The 19,442-nt window shown below is 54.2% G+C and overlaps 7 protein-coding genes across 7 annotated transcripts; 5 read left to right on the top strand and 2 right to left on the bottom strand.

Annotated features, from left to right (window-relative positions):
- Positions 1 to 6: 6 nt before the first annotated feature.
- On the top strand, positions 7 to 765 carry N7498_003202 (uncharacterized protein; the record flags this gene model as incomplete). The annotated part of the gene is made up of 1 exon (XM_058450264.1): positions 7 to 765. One exon carries the CDS (start codon positions 7 to 9, stop codon positions 763 to 765), a length of 759 nt encoding a protein of 252 aa, XP_058309726.1.
- Positions 766 to 1,642: 877 nt separating this feature from the next.
- N7498_003201 (rDNA-binding RNA polymerase I transcriptional factor) lies at positions 1,643 to 3,724 on the top strand (the record flags this gene model as incomplete). Its single annotated transcript, XM_058450263.1, has 1 exon — positions 1,643 to 3,724. The coding sequence occupies one exon, from the start codon at positions 1,643 to 1,645 to the stop codon at positions 3,722 to 3,724; it is 2,082 nt and encodes a 693-aa protein (XP_058309725.1).
- Positions 3,725 to 5,619: 1,895 nt separating this feature from the next.
- Positions 5,620 to 6,630, bottom strand: N7498_003200 (uncharacterized protein; the record flags this gene model as incomplete). The annotated part of the gene is made up of 1 exon (XM_058450262.1): positions 5,620 to 6,630. The coding sequence occupies one exon, from the start codon at positions 6,628 to 6,630 to the stop codon at positions 5,620 to 5,622; it is 1,011 nt and encodes a 336-aa protein (XP_058309724.1).
- Positions 6,631 to 7,210: 580 nt separating this feature from the next.
- On the top strand, positions 7,211 to 10,117 carry erdS (aspartyl-tRNA synthetase, cytoplasmic; the record flags this gene model as incomplete). Its single annotated transcript, XM_058450261.1, has 1 exon — positions 7,211 to 10,117. One exon carries the CDS (start codon positions 7,211 to 7,213, stop codon positions 10,115 to 10,117), a length of 2,907 nt encoding a protein of 968 aa, XP_058309723.1.
- A 494-nt stretch (positions 10,118 to 10,611) lies between these two features.
- On the bottom strand, positions 10,612 to 11,422 carry N7498_003198 (uncharacterized protein; the record flags this gene model as incomplete). Its single annotated transcript, XM_058450260.1, has 2 exons — positions 10,612 to 11,079; positions 11,135 to 11,422. The coding sequence occupies 2 exons, from the start codon at positions 11,420 to 11,422 to the stop codon at positions 10,612 to 10,614; spliced, it is 756 nt and encodes a 251-aa protein (XP_058309722.1).
- A 648-nt stretch (positions 11,423 to 12,070) lies between these two features.
- On the top strand, positions 12,071 to 13,852 carry N7498_003197 (tubulin alpha chain; the record flags this gene model as incomplete). Its single annotated transcript, XM_058450259.1, has 6 exons — positions 12,071 to 12,095; positions 12,181 to 12,221; positions 12,285 to 12,311; positions 12,419 to 12,494; positions 12,586 to 13,561; positions 13,627 to 13,852. 6 exons carry the CDS (start codon positions 12,071 to 12,073, stop codon positions 13,850 to 13,852), a joined length of 1,371 nt encoding a protein of 456 aa, XP_058309721.1.
- Positions 13,853 to 14,710: 858 nt separating this feature from the next.
- Positions 14,711 to 18,928, top strand: N7498_003196 (EF hand domain protein; the record flags this gene model as incomplete). The annotated part of the gene is made up of 5 exons (XM_058450258.1): positions 14,711 to 14,723; positions 14,892 to 15,049; positions 15,110 to 15,233; positions 15,314 to 18,846; positions 18,902 to 18,928. 5 exons carry the CDS (start codon positions 14,711 to 14,713, stop codon positions 18,926 to 18,928), a joined length of 3,855 nt encoding a protein of 1,284 aa, XP_058309720.1.
- Positions 18,929 to 19,442: the final 514 nt, after the last annotated feature.

The following is a 19,442-nucleotide window of genomic DNA, read 5'->3' as shown; positions in this document are numbered from 1 at the left end:
TTCATCATGTCGACCATCACTCGCGCCTTCACCAAGCGCAATAAGCGTCCGGAAGTGTCGGCCCCGATGCCATACCGTGGCGAAGGGCATGTTCGATTTAATTCTGGCACCATCAAGCGAGGCAATATTTCAGGCCCGGTCCAGCTGCTGTCTACGACCAACATGTTGGTTTACAACGCTCCCGATCTGAACTCGCCCAACGCCTCGTCCGCTTCATCACTGCAGTCACGAGACGACGAGTTTGCCTTTTCCCCTCAGAGCTACGCTTCGTCCGGTTTTACGACTCCCGACCACTCGCCCTGCGAGTCTTTTCCCATCGAGGCGCATCCATCCTATTTCCCCAAGCGATCTGTCACCGTGACCAGCCACCCTCGCTCTTCTACAAATTCCTCCTCTTCTACCGACGCCCCAATGATTCCCAAGCGAGCTCTCTCTCACACCAAGCGCTCCCACCAGGAACTTGCCCGCAAGCGCTCCCAGCGAATGTCGCCCCCTCCGCTGAATTCTCCACGTAGCAACCCGGCAATCCGGGACACGCAGGAGATTTTCAGGCCGGATGCGCACCCGTTCAGCAAGGAATTGGAGCAGGTAAACGAGGTGGCCGAGGAATTTGGCAGCCTGCACGTGAATGATGACGAACGAATCCTTCATCGCAAGGGACTTAGGAAGTTCGCTGTCGACGATTACATTCTCGAAATCGAGGCGCTGTACGAAAGTATCTTTGATGATGACCTTGGCCCCATCAGCGTGGGACCCTGGCTGTGAACTCATTGATATCTTCTCGACCCGGTTGACCCGGTTAATCGACGACCCAAGCGAACTGCGGAAGACTGGATTCTTTCGCCCGCTATGACCAACTTTTATTCCCTCATTTACGACCCTGACTTGTTATTCCCCTGCACGATACCATGGGAGGACCCACTTATCTCTACGTTCGGTCTCATATTTCTCGTTTTCTACGTGGTCCACTCGGATCTTGATAGTTCAGTTTTCGAATATGCGATGCTTTCTCACATGGCATATGACATTTACCGCTCGATCTTCAAGTCTGTTTGCGCGGAGTTTATGATTAGACGCGAAGTGAATTCATACTAAAAAGTTGTGATTCCATGTATCATTTTTGTACCTGCACACTGGAGAAACTCTCCACGTAGAACTTACGCATGCACGAAAGAGCTGAATGCCTCAGGCAGCATGGCACGGTGAGCATATGATGACGTAAGCCAATATTACCCGATACGGTTAGCTTTGAGTACACCGCTGAGAGGCCCAAGTCACGGGTCTTCGCAGCCCCACAGCGCGCGAGGGAAAAAATTTCGCTCGAGCCTTCGATGTAAAGCTCCTCGTCGACCCTTCGTCAATATCTGCTTCCATTTCATCGATTAAAACGACCGAGTGAATGACCTCCATGGGTGCAGACAGTTGCCTGTGGTCCGATCCCCTCAAACTGTAGCACAAAATTCAATATTCGACCGTTTCGACGGTCGTGTGCTTACTTGCCCTTGAACTCCTGGGCAACTCTTATCAACAGTTCTACGCTGCTCATCCGCCTCTCACCGGAGGTGTAGACGGGCCAATGTTAAAATCTCCCTGGCCTCTCTAGACTCATTCCCACAATCTCTTCTTTTTTAAAAGCCCGGCCATGGTATCCGTTGCCACTGCTTGCAACCCGGCGCTTACGGCCACCTCCTCCATCAACCATTCAAAAATGCTAGCGACCTCCTCTCCGGTATCCATCCTCAAATCCTCCAAAACCGCCGGCACGAAACGCAAGATGGACGATTTCGACCTCGGCATGTCTCCGTCCCCCATGTCCGACGGGTTCAACGAGGACCCCGTTCCCAAGAAGCGTGCCCGCGTCACCTTCGACGACAAGAACATTCGGATGCACGAAGCATCTCTCAGCAAAGTCGACTCACCGGACACTGGTAAAAGCATGGGAGTTATCCGTGAGGAGATCCGTCGAGCTATCCACCGCCATGTTTCCGCTGGCGATAGCGAGGCCTACGACGAAGTCAAGGCGGTCTTCACGGCCGACCCGAAGAAGTCCGATGACACCATGTACTCCTATGATCTCCCGACACACACAACATTAAGGAACCATTTGCTGGGTCTTCTCTCCCACGTCGCCTCCCTGAACAGAGACTGCAGCGGTCTCGTGCACGCCGTCATCAACAGCGAATGGCTCGGTCGGGACGAGGCGTACGTCAAGCTCTATATTCGCTTCCTCGGCAACCTTGCAGCCGCACAGGGCACATATCTCAGCGTGATTTTCAAGAAGCTGGTCACCACGCTCGCTGGCGTTTCTCGCGGGACCGGTCGGCTACCCGGCTACCCAATTGTCCCGGTGTCTGAGATATACGCCCGAGTTCACATGGCACTGCGTTACTTGATGCGACTGCTCCCTGCTGGCAGTAGCACGTTATCGCCCATTCTTTCTCAACAGTTCCCCTTTGACACCGACTCTGCCAGATCTTTTATCGCCTATACTCGCAACATCATTCAAATCATCAGCTACGCCCCCGAACTCCAGTCCGATATTCTGGCTCTCATCACCGAGAAGCTGGTCAAGGTTGACGTCCAGATCCAAGCTGATTTGGAAGATTTCGAGGATGAGCTCGAGGACGAGCTTCTGAATTGCTCACCCGATGCTGATGAGGAGCTGGATAGTGATGACGATGATTCGATCATGAGCGACGAAGAGGATGAGGAGGACCGACGTGTCTCGGAGATGAAAGGGAACATCCACAAGGTGGATGGCATGATCGACGTTCTCTTTGAATATTATACTCCGCCTTTCACAAACGGCAGCCTGGATGACAAGGAAAACACCCTGGACCTTCTCCTCTCCCACTTTCAATCAATCATTCTTCCGACGTACAAGTCGCGACACTCGCAATTTCTGCTCTTCCATTTCTCCCAGTCATCTCCGGTGCTTGTGGATCGCTTTGCTTCCGCCTGTGTCCAGCTCATCTTCAACAAGCTACAGCCTGGTATTATGCGCCAGTCAGCGGCCGCCTATCTGGCAAGCTTTGTTGCCCGCGGTGCCCACATTCCCGGCGAGGTTGTCCGTGACGTTTTCGATCTTTTGCTTGTCCACCTAAACAACCTACGAATGGACTACGAGGCTAGTTGCCGGGGCCCAGACCTTCGTCGCTACGGGCCATTTTACTCCACCGCGCAAGCGCTGCTGTACATTTTCTGCTTCCGGTGGCGCGACCTGACCACCGCTGCCGCCGAGGGTGATAGCCCCGAGCAAGTGGAAGAACTGGAGCCGAGTCAAGTGGCATTCCCTCCGAACATCAAGGAGTTCCTTCACAAGGCGATCTACTCTCGATTAAATCCTCTTAAGATTTGCTCACCCGGTATCGTTACCGAGTTTGCACGCATTGCCCGTCATTTCCAATTACTCTATGTCTATCCCCTCATTGAGACCAACAAGCGTCTCCGGATTACAGCCTTCCGAAGCATTTCTACCCTCTCCAACCCCAACTTCAGCCAAGTCGAGCGCGAAATCCGCGCAGGTGACAACCTGGGCTACCAACTTGATGCATACTTCCCCTTCGATCCCTATCAGCTCCCGCGGAGCCGTCGCTGGCTGGAGGGTGACTACGTCGAGTGGCGCGGTGTTCCAGGACTGGACAATGGCGACGACTCGGACAGTGGAGCCGACGACGACGGTGAAGATGATGACGAAGATGCCACTGGCACCGACGAGGAGTGATGATACATCTCTTCTAGTGACTGGTTTATTTTGATACACATTCGGTTTTTTCAGCGTGGCGTCCTGGCTCGATCTTTATTATTTTTCTCAAAAGTTGTTCGATACCATACTCTGTCATACTTCATGATATCGTGCTTTTGAGCGTGCATAGCACTTAACGATCTTTGTTTTGATAGATTCTGGCTTATGCATGGCCTGATCACCATAGCAAAAAAATGGAAAATCATTCAGATATAATCTCTTTCATTAACCCATGAAACCACGGCCCAGGAGGGTTCCTGTCAAGCTCTAATCTCACATCTGCGAACCCGTTTCATGCGCCTCTTATCTGCAACCCAGACATCAATAACCCCGATGTTGATAGTCTGTATGAATCTCCTGCCAGAAAATCTCAACCTGACTCTTCTCCTAATCGTGTCTCACCACCACATGTGTATCGGGAAATGATCTAGCTCGGTCCTCTTGAGAATTTATATCTGGTTTCTGGTTTGTGGTGTCTTTTGAACCGGTTTGATTCAGGGACTCCCGCATCTCCAATCGTACATCTGCTTCGAGAACCGATGTTATATTTGGCAGAATCTCGGGTTGGGCTGCTAATTCTGCACTAAACCGAGTGACAGACTTCAACGTCTAGTAAAACTGCCTAGTATCATCGAGGTTTAATGTCTTGGAATCCCGTGTTGGGCATAGATTGAGGACTGGCCCGGCTAGATCCTTTTTAGAACAGAAATATGGTGCAAACAGACCAGGATGATTTATCAGAATCCTAGTACAGAAGTATATGGCCTCGTGCATGCACTTTCTACGTGGCTGTCATTAATACTGACACTCACGATTGAGCAATGTCAATTAAAGCAAAATAAAATGCAACGCCATGCTGGTTCATGCTGGAGATCCTATGATAGACAATGAGTGACTACAACACTGACCGTACAGACTTGGCGGAATCCCTGGAACTTCAAAACGACACGTTGGCGCAGCCATTCAATTCTGATATCAGTACAATCAGTAGCGATTGTCTGGTTCGAGTTATCAGAAGGCTTACAATTTGGAAAGCCTTGTCTTCGCTGATGGTGGGACTATATCTGCGCACCTACTTCAATACTTTGGATACTACGAACATCCCCAGAAAACCCCAGAAAACACATTGCGTTTATTCAATTGGTCATACACATCACGTCTACCTTGGGTATTATGTGCAAATAACTCCCATTTTTGAGAAGTCAACCTTCAACCACCGAATGTTGCATTTTATTGACTGAAGAGTCATGTTACGGTCGCTCTCGAGGATCCACTGCCGCTCTTCCGGAGCTCACCACAGGGAATGTTGGACGAACCCGTGTGCAAAACCTTTAGACTTTCTGTGCCTTGGTCAACATTCTTGGCACTATTTCTTCTCGGCCTGCCTCCCGAACATCAAGTTAAGACCTCGTATCAAGGCCCCGAATGACATCACTAGCCGTGAAATTGGGCAATCGATAAGAGCCTGGTTTCACCACGATCAGGCAAATCTCGCTGATCACACGGCCAAGGCGTTGCAGATCTTCAGGCCAAGACGCTTTTCTCTGCTGCCTGGCCTGTCATTGCGGGGTCGGGACACCGGCCAATGGTGATTGGGTTGAAGGTGCGGCAAGGTGCGAAGTATATGTATATACGAAACACCAAAGTAGCCACGTGCATGGCCAACGCGGCGGGGCTTACGTGAGGCTCGTATTAGATCGGATTACAAAAGGTGAGGGAGGTTCCATGACAAGGGGGAAATCAATTTGTGATGAACTATATCGTGCCATGTACAGAAAGAACGCCATAAATGCTCGACCGAACGCCAAATGTCAAAACCTCACAGTGCTAGTAAAACACGCTTTCCATGAGAAGTAAAATGAGAGAAGCAAAAATCACCGATCGAAGATTGCCTTCATGTCTGCACAAGCATCGCGGTAGAGGATATTCACGCTGTCTTGGTCCCGGAAGGGGTTGGGAGACTTATCCCAGGCGTGTCGGACCTTCTCGATCATCATGGCACGCACTCGCTTGCCCAGCCCCTCCAGGCGGCGCACAAACGTTTGGCCCTCCTTCATCAGCATGTCCCACTCACAAATGTACAGCCACACGTCACGAGGCAGAGCCTCGGATAGGATGCGATCGGAGGCACGCACGGGAGACGCAAAGACCGAGGAGCGATCATTCAGGTCGGGTAGGTATGATTCGTCGAAGAGGGAGGTGAAGAATTTGGGCATGGACTTGTTTGGCATGATGCTCATCGCCCGGCGATGATCGCGAGACTCGAGGAAGTCGAGAATCGGGTACCAGCAGAACAGAGCCACGATGTGAAGCTGGCTGGTCTGGTCGACCAATCGCTGCGTCGACTCCGCTCGGCCAAAGTTCTCCTTGACTTCGCTCGAGATGCGGCCTTGCAGACGCAGGGGAACCGTTATGGCCAGGTTGCCGCCCGCCGAGAACCCGCTCAGCGCCACGCGGCTCACATCCAAACCCAAGTCTCCGGCATGCCGTGCGAGGTAAATCAGTGCCTCGACGCCGTCATCGACCGCCGCAGGGAAGGGGTGCTCCGGTGCCCGTCGGTAGCTTACGCTGGCCACAACGGCCCCGACGTGCTCAACCACCGAGGCCGCCCAGCGGGAATCGTCCGTGGCGCAGCCCAGAGTGAATCCTCCGCCGTGGAAGTTGACAGCGACCGGGTAACGATGACCTAGCCGTCGCTGTTGGTGATAGTCAGGAGGACAGTAGAAGTGAATGGTGACAGGGTGACCGTGGGAGTCGGATTTGACGGTCCGGGTAAACTGGGGACGAGAACAACGTGGCGGCGTGATGTCGTGCAGGAACATGCCGATGCGCATGAGGAACCGCCAGACGACGGCCTGGACGTAGAGCCACCATCGCGAGGCCATCGGGTCGGTCGGCCGATTTGATTTCAAAGACGATTGTTCACGGAGGCTCGGAGGCTCGGACTGGAGAAGTCGGCTTCCGGACGGCTCCGGGACGGGGTCAGGTGGTAAAGATGGGAGGGAAAAAAGTACGGGAAAAATCCAAGTGGCGTAGATAGAAGAGCGAGTCTGTATAAATCAGAAACATAGAGCTCTCCGGGGCTGGAATGATATAAACATGTACGTCAAGGGACTCCGAGGTCGATACCAAACACATTCCAAGAATCAGGGTCGAGACTCGCGCAATCCGGTAATCGGGAGGTGATGTCATTGTCTTTGGTACCAACACGAACGCAGCGACTTTTGACTTGATTTGACTATTTCTACTTTAATTGCGACTCTAAAATTTGGGTCCCCCTTTTTCTCGATTATTTATATTTTCTTTGCCCGTCATTTCGTGGAGTCGTCTGTTCGATTGTTCTCCGACTACCAAAAGGGCTGTGAGCAAGGATCATCGACCGCGGCATCTCACCCCTCCCCCCGGCTCGGCTCCTCCCAGTTATACACAACTCTTCACCTTACTGTTCCTCGCCCATTGCCCTTCATGTCTATCAAACGGGCCCTTTCCAAGGCCATCAAAGGGCACATAGGTGACGATGACTCGTCCGGCACCAATATTCGATCAACCCTCTCCCCCAGAGCGCGCACCTCCATGTCACGCGATTCCAAGGAGCATTCTCCCACTCGCTCCCCACGCCGCAGCATTTTGGGAAGCTTCCTTCGTGACAAGGACTACGCTTCTTCCTCCGAGGATGTCTCCGATGATTCTTCGAGTGGCGCCATGAGCAAGAACCAGCAGAAGCGGTTGGTCCGCCAGCAGCGTCGGAGTGAACGAAGCCGTCTCAGTGAAGAAGCTTTCTCCGAGCCCGACCATCGCCGCAAATCAGAGGAGATTGCCAAGGCTGCGGCTGAGGAGACGGCCGAGATGAAAGCTCGCTATGGTGAGCTGCCTCTGATGCAGTCGCAGGATCGACCGCGCGAGGACCGGACGCGGCTCGAGGATATCACCGCCGACATGGTGGGAAAGCAGATTTACTTTACTGCGCGGTTGCACGTGGTGCGTCGAATGAGTGCCAAGCTCGTCTTCCTGGTGTTCCGCCAGCAACTCTCCACCTTCCAGGGTGTGCTGCACGAGCGCCATGGGGTTTCGTCCATTGCTATGATCCAGTGGGCAGAGCATCTGCGTGTCGGATCTTTCCTTCGTGTGCGCGGCACCATTCAGAAACCCGACGTGCCCGTGCTGGGCTGCAGTATTCACGATGTCGAGCTGGCTATCGACTCCGTGCACCTGCTCGTCCGCCGTGAGGAACCCGTTCCTTTCAGCGTCTACGAGGCCGAAATCCGCACCAATGAGGAGGATAAGGTCGAGGGACGCCGCAGTCACATCCCCGATCGGACGCGTCTGTCCAACCGGCTGCTCGACTTGCGCACGGCAACCTCGCAATCCATCTTCCGCCTTCAGTCGGCCACCTGCAACCTCTTCCGTAGCGCTCTCGACGAGCGTGAATTCATCGAAATCCACACCCCCAAGCTGCAGGGTGCTGCCACCGAGTCTGGATCCAGCGTCTTCCAGGTCAATTACTTCGGCCGGCCCGCATTCCTCGCGCAATCGCCCCAGTTGGCTAAGCAGATGGCCATTGCCGCTGACTTTGGTCGCGTCTACGAGATTGGTGCCGTCTTCCGTGCCGAGAACTCCAACACTCATCGCCACTTGACCGAGTACACTGGTCTGGATATCGAAATGGCCATTGAAGAGCACTACCACGAGATGCTCGAGACTCTTGATGCCGTCATCAAGAATATCCTGACCGGTGTCTACTCCAAGTATCGCAAGGAGATCGATATGGTTAAGCATCAATTCCCGTCCGAGGATGTCGTCTGGTTGGAGGAGACTCCGATCATTCGCTTCTCCGACGGTATTCAAATGCTCAATGACTCGGGCTGGAGGAACGAGGCCGGTGAGCCACTGCCGTTGGATGAGGACCTCTCGACGCGCGATGAGATCCACCTTGGCCAGCTGGTCAAGGAGAAGTACGGCACTGACTACTACGTGCTGGACAAGTTCCCCCGTGGCGCTCGTCCCTTCTATACCATGCCTGACCCGGAAGATGACAAATACACCAATTCCTTTGACATGTTCATCCGTGGCCAGGAGATTGTATCTGGTGGTCAGCGTATTCATGAACCTCACATGCTTGAAGAGAACATGCGCAAGTCCAAGATCAACCCCGACGACATGGAGGAGTACCTTGAAGCTTTCCGCTGGGGTGCTCCGCCTCATGCAGGTGCGGGTGTCGGTCTGGAGCGTCTGCTGATGCTGCTTCTTCAGGTGGGTAACATCCGCCTCACCTCGCTCTTCTATCGTGACCCGAAGAGTCTGCCGGCCAAGCCTCCCGTGCAGCAGCTCCGTCACCCAGAGGCATCGACGACGGATCCAATCTGGCGGCACGAGCATCACAGGCGCGTGGCCGAGGATGTCAGCGAGTTGCAGCCGTTGGAGAAGCTGATTGCCAACTATGGTGATGCTACCTCCACATCCTGGTTCGATGAACGGTATAAGATCTGGCGTGATATGGCAACCGGTGCCGCAGTTGCCTACGTGCCAAGCTCCCACAACTACGCCATCATCCCTGGTAACCCGGTGTGCGATCCATCTCAATACACGCGCACTATCACCCAGTTCTTGCAGTGGCTGCGCCGTGAAACCAAGTACAAGCCGGTCTGGCTTCTCTGCTCCCCCGAGGTTGAGACCATCCTTGGAGAACGCTTGGGATGGCGCAGCTTGTCCTGTATTGCCGAGGAACGCGTCGACCCGTCGCGCAACCAGGCCGCGTCGGATGGAGAAATCGCCCGCAAGTTGCGTCGTGCTGAGACCGAGGGCATCAAGATTCAATCGTTTGACCTCGGCGAGCTGCCTCCGGATGATATTCGCAAGAAGATCGATGAGCGTATCGCCGAATGGCTGGCAAATCGCAAGGGCACACAAGTGCACCTGTCGGAGATCCGCCCGTGGTGTGACTCCGAGCACCGCTGGTACTTCTACGCCCAAGACAGAAACGGCACCATCTGTGCCTTTGTTGCTCTTGCTATGCTTTCGCCTGCTCATGGCATGCAGGTCAAGTACAGCTTGGACTTCCCAGGCTCGCCCAACGGTGTAATTGAGTCCATTGTCACTCAGGCCATCCAGACTGCCGCCAAAGACGGCGTCAAGGGTCTCACCTTCGGTGCTGGTGCCACTACCCAGCTCATCCCTGGTCACAACATGCACGGTGCTAAGATCAAGATGCTGGAGCACACCTACGAGGCATTGGCCAAGCAGTTCCACCTGGTGCGAAAGAGCGAGTTCCGTGCCAAGCTCGGTGCTATCGAGGAGCCTCTGTATATCTCTTATCCATCGCACGGCCTGGGATCTAAGGGCATCCGTGCTGTGCTGAATTTCTTCGAAGATTAAGCCATCTGATCATGAAATTTGGACTGCATTTATGAAAGTGGCTACGACCTTATGGGTTCTCATTTACGACTGGTATTATTGGGATTTGGGCTCATTCATTGCGACCTCGGTCGAGGCCAATTGTCGCGAGACATAGAATAGAGCGGCAAGGAAATTTCTGGATTATTTTTGATCTTATTGGTTCCGGCGTTCGTCTTTTTTTGGCTTGATTTCTCGATTCTGCACATTCAATCTGTTCGCGCATTGCTCGATTAACAGTATTCCCCCTCCTGTATCCAGCACCGCATGTATCGCTTGTTGTGTAAATATTACTGCTAATCTTGGTATTTACATTAACTAGTCTTCCACTCTTCTGAACGTTGAAATGCTTCTACAACGGTCACTTCCTCGTGTCTCCCAAATAGTAGGACTCCCATATGCACCTGCTGCAAAAACTAATTCAATAATGATACAATGGCGCACCAATCTTGCGGAATCAAAGCCACTACTTAATATTACCTCGCCTTCTTTCCTTCCTGCAAGTCCCGCTCCTTTTTCGCATCATCGACAACCCTCCCAAGCTCCCTCGCCACCCACCTTGCGACCACCAACGCGACCACCGCAACAACAGCAATCCACGCGGCAGTTGGAACGAGCGACCGCGGGAAAACATTCCATAGGAACGGATCCAGAATCAGGTCTACCGCCACAGGCGGCACGTCCCGCATCAGCGCCTCGTCCGCGCTGAAGTAGTCCGCTACGGCCCGCACGCGCAGAAACAGGACCGAGTCGGTCGTCGGCTCCAGGTCAAGTACGCTCTTTTTGCTGTTCCCCGTTGCGCGCCGTAAGATAGTATTGACTTCCATACGTGCACTCAGCAATGCCAGACGCGCGGTGGAGAATATGCTTAGACTGGAGAGGAGGGATGGATCCTCGATTGTGTTGGCCAGCGCGTGTGTTGTAAGAGTAAAGGCCGTCGGTTGCTGCACTCTTGTTAAATTTTATTTTTCTATCACCAGTTGAAGTAACTATACATACAGTGGCTAGCCAGCAGACTCGTACTTCGTAGCGCTGGCCTGGGATGAGGTTCTCGAGGAAGAACCACGAGTCAGTTCCTTCTGGAGCGTCATTTGATGGGAAGGTCGCGTTGAGCCGCGTGCGCACGACGGGACTTTCTGGGGAGAGCCGTTCCAGGCCTAGGTCGTCGATGGCTGGTTCGCCAGATGGCACGGTGGTTCCTGCCGGTGCTAGGAAGATGGTTTTTTCCACATTGGCCTGAGCAATTGTGGCGCAGAAGGCTAAGAGGGCCCATATAAAAGGGTACATCTTGGAAATTTATCTTTGTAGAGTCGGAGTTTCTCTATCGGTGAGCCATTTCAGCTGGATATGGTTGTTGGTGTTGTCCGACGTGGAGTGGAGATATATTCCGACTAGGATGTAGCTCTAGCGGACTTGGCGGTGAGGGCCCTGACCGGGCTAACCAACGCATTCACGGGGATGCGACAGCTATCTTAAGTGCAATTCAAAATCCTGTCCACGCACTGAATCAATTGATTGAAACAACACTAAATAGCAAGCTATATAAGACGACAGGTCGATGCTCGTCACCAGTCACGTGACAATAACAGTCACGTTACCGGATACGGCGGTGAAGAAACTGACTAATCCGCCAATCACGGGCCCCGACGCGACCCAACGAGTGGGATCAACAACGAACTCCCCCCCTGCGCAGCACAGACGCCCTCCTCCACAACCTTTTCTTCTCCTGTTTTCCTCGTCTTCCATTCCTCCCATTCCTGGTGCGTATCTGATTGTTACCCCTTCTTCCAACGTCCGCTGCCCCTCCCCCTTGACACGTCGTAGTGATCGATACCCTGAACTCTAGTACTGACCCCTGAATCACAGACCCGTGTTTGTTGTTGGGTCTTTCTCCCCCTCCTTAATTTTTGATCCTCGAAACAACCCACCAACACAATGAGAGAGATCATCAGCTTGAACGGTATGTGCTGTCATGTTCTTGATATTCTTGATGGAATTCTGTTTTTCCGAAGAAAATGAGGCGCTGACATATTATCCACTTACAGTCGGCCAGGCCGGTTGCCAGATCGCCAACTCCTGCTGGGAGGTAAATATTCGATTATTTCCCCATTGAGGAATCGGAATGCAGTTGACTGACAGTCTTTCGTAGCTGTACTGTCTGGAGCACGGCATCCAGGTACGTTATAATTCCAAACTCGCCGTGGCGCCTGACGTCGATTTCGGGCGGCTGCTGCCCCTTTTCCCTATCGGGAAGCGAGTAACCGCGACTAATCTGGTTGATAGCCCGATGGATACCTCACCGATGAGCGCAAGAAGGCCGATCCCGACCACGGCTTCAGCACTTTCTTCTCTGAGACCGGTATGTCAATTGCAATTTTTTTCTGGGGAGGCGGCCTCCCCCACCCGAGCTCGGATCATCTGCCCACAGCTTGAGCATTATATCCTAACAGTCTTCTTCCCTCACCCCGCAGGCCAGGGCCGCTACGTTCCCCGTACCATCTACTGCGATCTCGAGCCCAACGTCGTCGATGAGGTCCGCACTGGTACCTACCGCTCGCTCTTCCACCCCGAGCAGATGATCACTGGCAAGGAGGATGCCTCGAACAACTACGCCCGTGGCCACTACACCGTCGGCAAGGAGATGATTGACCAGGTTCTCGACAAGGTCCGCCGTGTTGCCGACTCCTGCGCCGGTCTCCAGGGCTTCCTGGTCTTCCACTCCTTCGGTGGTGGTACCGGTTCTGGTTTCGGTGCTCTCCTGATGGAGCGTCTGTCCGTCGACTACGGCAAGAAGTCCAAGCTGGAGTTCTGTGTCTACCCTGCTCCTCAGAACGCCACCTCCGTCGTCGAGCCCTACAACTCCATCCTGACCACCCACACCACCCTGGAGCACTCTGACTGCTCCTTCATGGTTGACAATGAGGCCATCTACGATATCTGCCGCCGCAACCTCGGAATTGAGCGCCCCAGCTACGAGAACCTGAACCGCCTGATCGCTCAGGTTGTCTCCTCCATCACTGCCTCGCTGCGCTTCGATGGCTCCCTCAACGTCGACCTGAACGAGTTCCAGACTAACCTGGTCCCCTACCCCCGTATCCACTTCCCTCTGGTCGCCTACTCGCCCGTCATCTCTGCCGACAAGGCCGCCCACGAGGCCCACTCCGTCACTGAGATCACCTCCAACTGCTTCGAGCCCAACAACCAGATGGTCAAGTGTGACCCCCGCAACGGCAAGTACATGGCCACCTGCCTGCTTTACCGTGGCGATGTTGTCCCCAAGGATGCCCACGGCGCCGTGGCCACCCTCAAGACCAAGCGCACCATCCAGTTCGTCGACTGGTGCCCTACTGGCTTCAAGCTCGGTATCTGCTACCAGCCCCCCCAGCAGGTCCCCAACGGCGACCTTGCTCCCCTCAAGCGCGCTGTGTAAGTTTTCCCCATTCGTTGCATACATTGCCTGATAAAATTCCCTTACTAATGCTCCTTTTTAGCTGCATGCTCTCCAACACTACCGCTATCGCCGAGGCCTGGTCCGCTCTCGACCACAAGTTCGACCTCATGTACTCCAAGCGTGCTTTCGTCCACTGGTACGTTGGTGAGGGTATGGAGGAGGGTGAGTTCTCCGAGGCTCGTGAGGACTTGGCCGCTCTCGAGCGTGACTACGAGGAGGTTGCCAGCGACTCGCTGGAGGATGAGGAGTTGGAGCCCGAGTACTAGATTAGGGAAGCTGTGTGACCGTGTCTGGAATGTTGGAGAGGGTATCTGCAACGTGTTTGAAAGATACACTTCGATGTTGATGGCTCGGATTTCCTGGATTTCCTAAATCTCCTCGACTTCTTGCAAATAGAAGGGAACATAGGTTTCAGTCCGACGATTTTTTTTCGCTTTGTTGTTCGACATATCTTTAATATCCCTGAAGCAGCGATGAGTTTTATCCCCGCTCGTTCCATCCATTTTCCATTTAAGATTGGGATTCTGCGAGACTTGTAATTACAAAAGCCCAAAAAAACCCATTACCCTCCTTTGTTCAATTTGCCACCTGCCCTGGTGCATTTAGTGCTGGTCCGATCGGAATGTATACCAGTGGACATGGGGAAGAACGTGTCTCCAGTCGTAGAACAATCAGCACCCATTGATGATCAACTGACCCATCACATTATCAAAAGTAAATTCAACAGTAGTCAAATAATTACTTCAAAACATCAAAGACCAGCATTCTGGAAACTGGTCGTGTACGATATAACCGAGCGGATCCCCTAGTGAAAGACCCTGCTGGGCGGAATGGGCGCTAGAGCCAACTGACCGCCTTGGGGCCACCTTACGACATCAGCTCCAGCCACTCTTTACTATCCCCCCGTTTAGAACACCTCCGCCGCACGCCGGTTCTCGTTCCTGCTTTCTTGCATTGGTGCCGTCTCTTTCCTGAAGCTACGTTTGGACCTTCCCAGTCCATGCTCGTGGCCTACACCGGCTAAGCGACGGCTTCCTGTCTACTACTCCATATCCCCCAGGCACCAAGCTATTCGGACCCCCATCGACCAAGGAGAGAGCAACAGCTCTCCCTAACTCACAGCCATGGCCGATACTTGTGAGTGACACCAATATGCTTCACTACTGGGAAAAGAGGGGTGCGAGAGGTGCTCTGGCGCAAGTCAGGAGGCCTGCCGAGCTCCGCTTCATGTCACCCCCTCCCCTTCCTCGACATGCTGCCCCAACAAGAACATCGGAACTGACGGAGACACTTTCAATGATACAGCACAACGACATCCGAACCTCAATCTTACGCAGGAGGAAAAGCGCGTCTTCTACCAGCTTTTTCAGGTAGCAGACACTACCAACCTGGGCGTCATCACCGGCGAGATTGCGGTTCCCTTTTTCGAGAAGACAAAGCTTCCGTCCGGTACTCTCGGAGAGGTAGGTTGCTTAAACAAAGGTAGTTCTCACAGCGACTGACCATTTATTGCGTGTCATTAGATATGGCAGCTTGCGGACAAAGAGAACAGGGGTCTTCTGACCCCGTCTGGGTTTGGCATTGTGCTACGATTAATTGGACATGCCCAGGCTGGGCGTCAGCCCTCTGATGAATTGGCTCTGCAGCGTGAGTGATCCGATCCATATCCCTGAATACAAGCAGCAAGACACCGAACCAAGACTGATGACGTGCTCTCCGCATTCCAGCTGGCCCCCTGCCCCGATTTGAAGGCGTTTCGGTAGATATGTCCGCGCCTATCCCGGAGTCCGGTACCATGAGCCCTCCACCGGGCGCTGGTCCCCCAATTCGAGTCCCGCCCCTGCAGCCCGATGATGCCCAGAAATTCGTCTCTTTGTTCGAGAAGTCGGACGTCCAGAATGGGATGCTTCCGGGCGAGACCGCCAAGCAGATCTTCGAGCGCGCCAGACTACCTAATGAGGTCCTTGGTCGGATTTGGTTCCTTTCCGATACCAAGCAGCGCGGAGCTCTCGATGCTACGGAATTTATTATTGCTATGCATCTCCTGACTTCTTACAAGTCGGGTGCCCTGCGGGGCATTCCCCAGACTCTGCCTCCTGGTCTATATGATGCTGCAGCTCGCCGAGGCTCTGGCAGGGGGTCGTTTGGATCGCGTGCCGATGTTCCTCCTGTCCCGGCAATCCCTAAGCAGTTCACTGGCCCCCAGCGGACTGCCAGCCCTATGAGCCCCACTATTCGGACCCAATTTAGCGGCCAGCTGTCAGCTCAGACTACTGGGGATTGGCTGGTCACCCCTCAGGAGAAGATGCATTTTGACACCATCTTCGAGACCGTCGACACAGCCAAGGTGGGTGTGATTACGGGTGACCAGGCCGTCGCATTCTTTATGAAGGCCCAGCTGCCCGAGGAGGTTCTTGCACAAATCTGGGACCTTGCTGATATCGATGCCGATGGCCAATTGACTCGCGAGGAGTTTGCCGTCGCCATGTATCTCGTGCGCATTCAGCGCAGTGGAAAGGAGACTTTGCCGCAGGTCCTTCCTCCGGCTCTGATCCCGCCCAACATGCGCCGTCAGGCCCCTGTACCTGCTACTGCACCAGTCCCTGCTCCAGCACCTCCCGCGACTGCTCCTATACCGCGATCTGCTGCGGATGATCTTTTTGGCCTGGACTCGCCCCCTAGTGCGCCGACTCAGCTGCCCCAGGCTACTGGCGGTTCCAACTCCGCATTCCAAACACCTGGTTCACCTGCCTCTAGACTTTCTCCGCAGCCCACTTCTTCTACAACCTTCAAGCCATTCATTCCAACATCCTCCTTTGGACAAAGTCTGCAGCCCCAACAAACGGGCACATCGGCAAGTACACCCACTGCGGTTCGCTCGCCTCCGCCCCCGGCAGATGACCTCTTGGGTGACAATGATCCCGAAGAATCGGAGAAGCTCACCAGCGAGACTACTGATCTTGCAAATCTGTCGAATCAGATTGGCTCTTTGGCGAGGGAGATGCATAATGTGCAAGAGAAACGCACGTCTGCTGAGCAGGGCATCTCTCAGACGTCGCAACAGAAGCGCGATTTCGAGAACCGCCTTGCACAAGCACGTACAATGTATGAGCAGGAGGTAGCCAACTTCAAGGCCCTCGAGGAGCGACTGAGGACCTCCAAGGCCGAGACTGCTAAGTTGCAGCAGGAGTATGCCTTGATTGAGGGCAGCCGCCAGGACCTGCAGAACCAGTATACCCAGGTCTCAACAGCACTGGCTGCTGACCAGCAGGAGAACGCCAGCCTGAAGGAGAAGCTGCGCCAGGCGAATGCAGAGGTTGCCCAGCTCAAGCCGGCGCTCGAGAAGGCGCGCTCCGATGCTCGACAGCAGAAGGGTCTCGTTGCAATCAACAAAAAGCAGCTTGCTACAGTTGAGGGTGAACGGGACAAGGTGCAGGCTGAGATCGATAGCCTTGCACGGGATTCTCCCCAGTACGCCGAGGAATCCGCCACGGCCGTCAGCGCTGCTGACGTTACCAGCCCTGCTGTCTCTACTGCAAGCCACAATACCAATCCCTTCTTCCGGCGAACTGCCACGGGCTCAAGCGAGCACGCTCGCTCCCCCGAGCCTCCAAGTGACCAGCAGAAGGCATTCGACAGCCTCTTCGGCCAGTCCTTCGTTGGTGGGGCCAACGGCCCGCCACCAACTTCGTTCCGTGCCGACTCGCCTGCCACCTCCAATATCCCAACTCCTTCTGTGTCGCCGCCTCCTGGAGCTTTGCCTGGCGCTTTCCCTGGCCTGGCGTCTGATATCCCGCCGCCCAGCCAGTCACGCCAGCTCACCCCGAATTTTCTTCCCTGTCATGAAAACCAGTCCGTGACCTCGTCTACTATGGTCTCGCCCCCTGGTAGTCGATTTGGTGGTCCTGCGACCTCGGGGTTTGACTCTCCATCCATGACGAATGTCAGCGACACAGGAGCACCATCCGTGAGTGAATCTAGTGACTACAGCCGCCCGCCGGCGACAGGCTCCTTTGAAGGAACCCCGGCACGATCTCCATTCGACGAGATTCCGGAACCCACTGTAGCAGCAGCAACAGCAGCAGCAGCAGCAGAATCTACTGTCTCTCCTACTTCGGAGAACCAGGAAACCGGCAAAGATCTGTCATTTGACGAGCTGTTCGGTAGCAAGGCACACAAGCGGTCGGAATCCCAGAAGGAAAACGATTTCGAAGAGGCATTCGCAACCCTGAAGCAGAACCCTGGGTCTGAGAATGCTAATGGAGCTTCTGCGGTTCCTACCTCGGAGTTCCCTCCCATCCAGGAATTCCACGACGACGAGGATGAAGAGAGCTCGGATGATGAGGCTCCGATGGGGTTTGATGACGACTTCACCCAAGTCTCATCGGCCACTGCCAAGAAAGAGAAGCAGCCCGAGTCCCTCGATGCTGCCCAGCTTGCTGCCTTCCCTGCCCCGGGATCATCTGTGCCCCAGCCAGCAGCCCCCACTACATTTGTGCCCCAACCAGCAGCTCCCACAACATCTGTGCCTCAGCCACCCGCTCCCGATGCTCAGGCAAGCCCTCCCAAGTATGAGACTAGTGCTTCCGAAGAGGCTAGTCACGTTCCCCCGGAGTTCAACGGCCTCCTGCCCGAGCGGTCCGATCCCACCGCTGCCCCGGATGCTCCTCACTCGATTGAATCGAGTACTGGAGCTCCGATGATTAACAATGTGCCTCAGCATGATGATACGCCCTTGAGTGCTGCTGCACCTGGTGGATCCAAAGGTGGCCCTGACTTCGAGGCAGCTTTTGCTAACTTGAACCTCGCGCCAGCGGCGGAGGCGGAGGACGAGGATGATGACGAGCCCGCGGGCCAAGCTCACAAGAATGCTCCCGATTTTGACTTCTCCTTCGATTCCCCATCCCACAAGAACACCGCTTCCCCTAGCATTGATGCTGGCCAGAGTGGCTCGTCTGACTTCTTCTCCTTCGAAAACAACAACGTTCACGCGTCGACTGCCCAGACCACTTCCTCACCCACTGGGGGCGACTCCAAAGCCGGGGAACATGACTGGGATACTCTGTTTGCACCCCTCGACGGCTCCAAGCCGGCAACTAGCGAGGAGCCTACCAATGGGTCGGACCCCAAGAGGCCTGGATGGGCTCTCAACACCGACACGGGCGAGGATGATCTGATATTGCAGCGACTAACGGGCATGGGATTCCCGCGAGACGATGCACTCGCAGCTCTGGAGAAGTTTGACTACAACCTTGACAAGGTGGGTTCCCCTTAGGCCAATTTTACCAGAGCAATCGAAACTAACAGGGTAGTAGGCGGCTGATTACCTGACCACCAAGTGATGAATGACCCGTGACTCCAATCAACTTTGCACATAGTACCATCCACACATATTCTTGCGATGTCTTTCCTTCATGACTGTTTCTCCCCCCCACCTGCTTGCAATGCCTGCGATGTGATTGGGGACGGGGCTTCGCACGCTCGTCTCGTTCACACTCGTCTCTATCCTGTTCAGCGCTCTGTATATTTCTTCTTTCCCTTCTGTCTCTTTGTCATCAGGCTGCACCATCACTGACACCTGGATTCATGGCTCGTTGAGGTTGCTTTCCTCGATGAATCGAGTCTTGACACCTTGTCTCATCTGCCCCTCCCCAGTGTAGTGTAGTTTACGATAGTCCACAATGGAATTAATTCATGAGAAAAAAGGATATTTGTGACAGTGATGTTTATCAACCGACAGCATCCTTTCGAGGCCAGCGTTGCCGAACGCCTAGAGAGTGTGGATGATTTCCAGGCCGATCGGGCCCTGGCTAGAATTTTCGAGCGGAGTGGATTCTTCTCTAATAGCTCCCAAAA

This window comes from Penicillium cinerascens, assembly GCF_028974065.1.
Source record: "Penicillium cinerascens strain IBT 15544 chromosome Unknown contig_24_segment0_segment0, whole genome shotgun sequence".
NCBI classification, from domain to species: Eukaryota; Fungi; Ascomycota; class Eurotiomycetes; order Eurotiales; family Aspergillaceae; genus Penicillium; species Penicillium cinerascens.
This window is presented reverse-complemented; position numbering and strand designations above follow the sequence as displayed.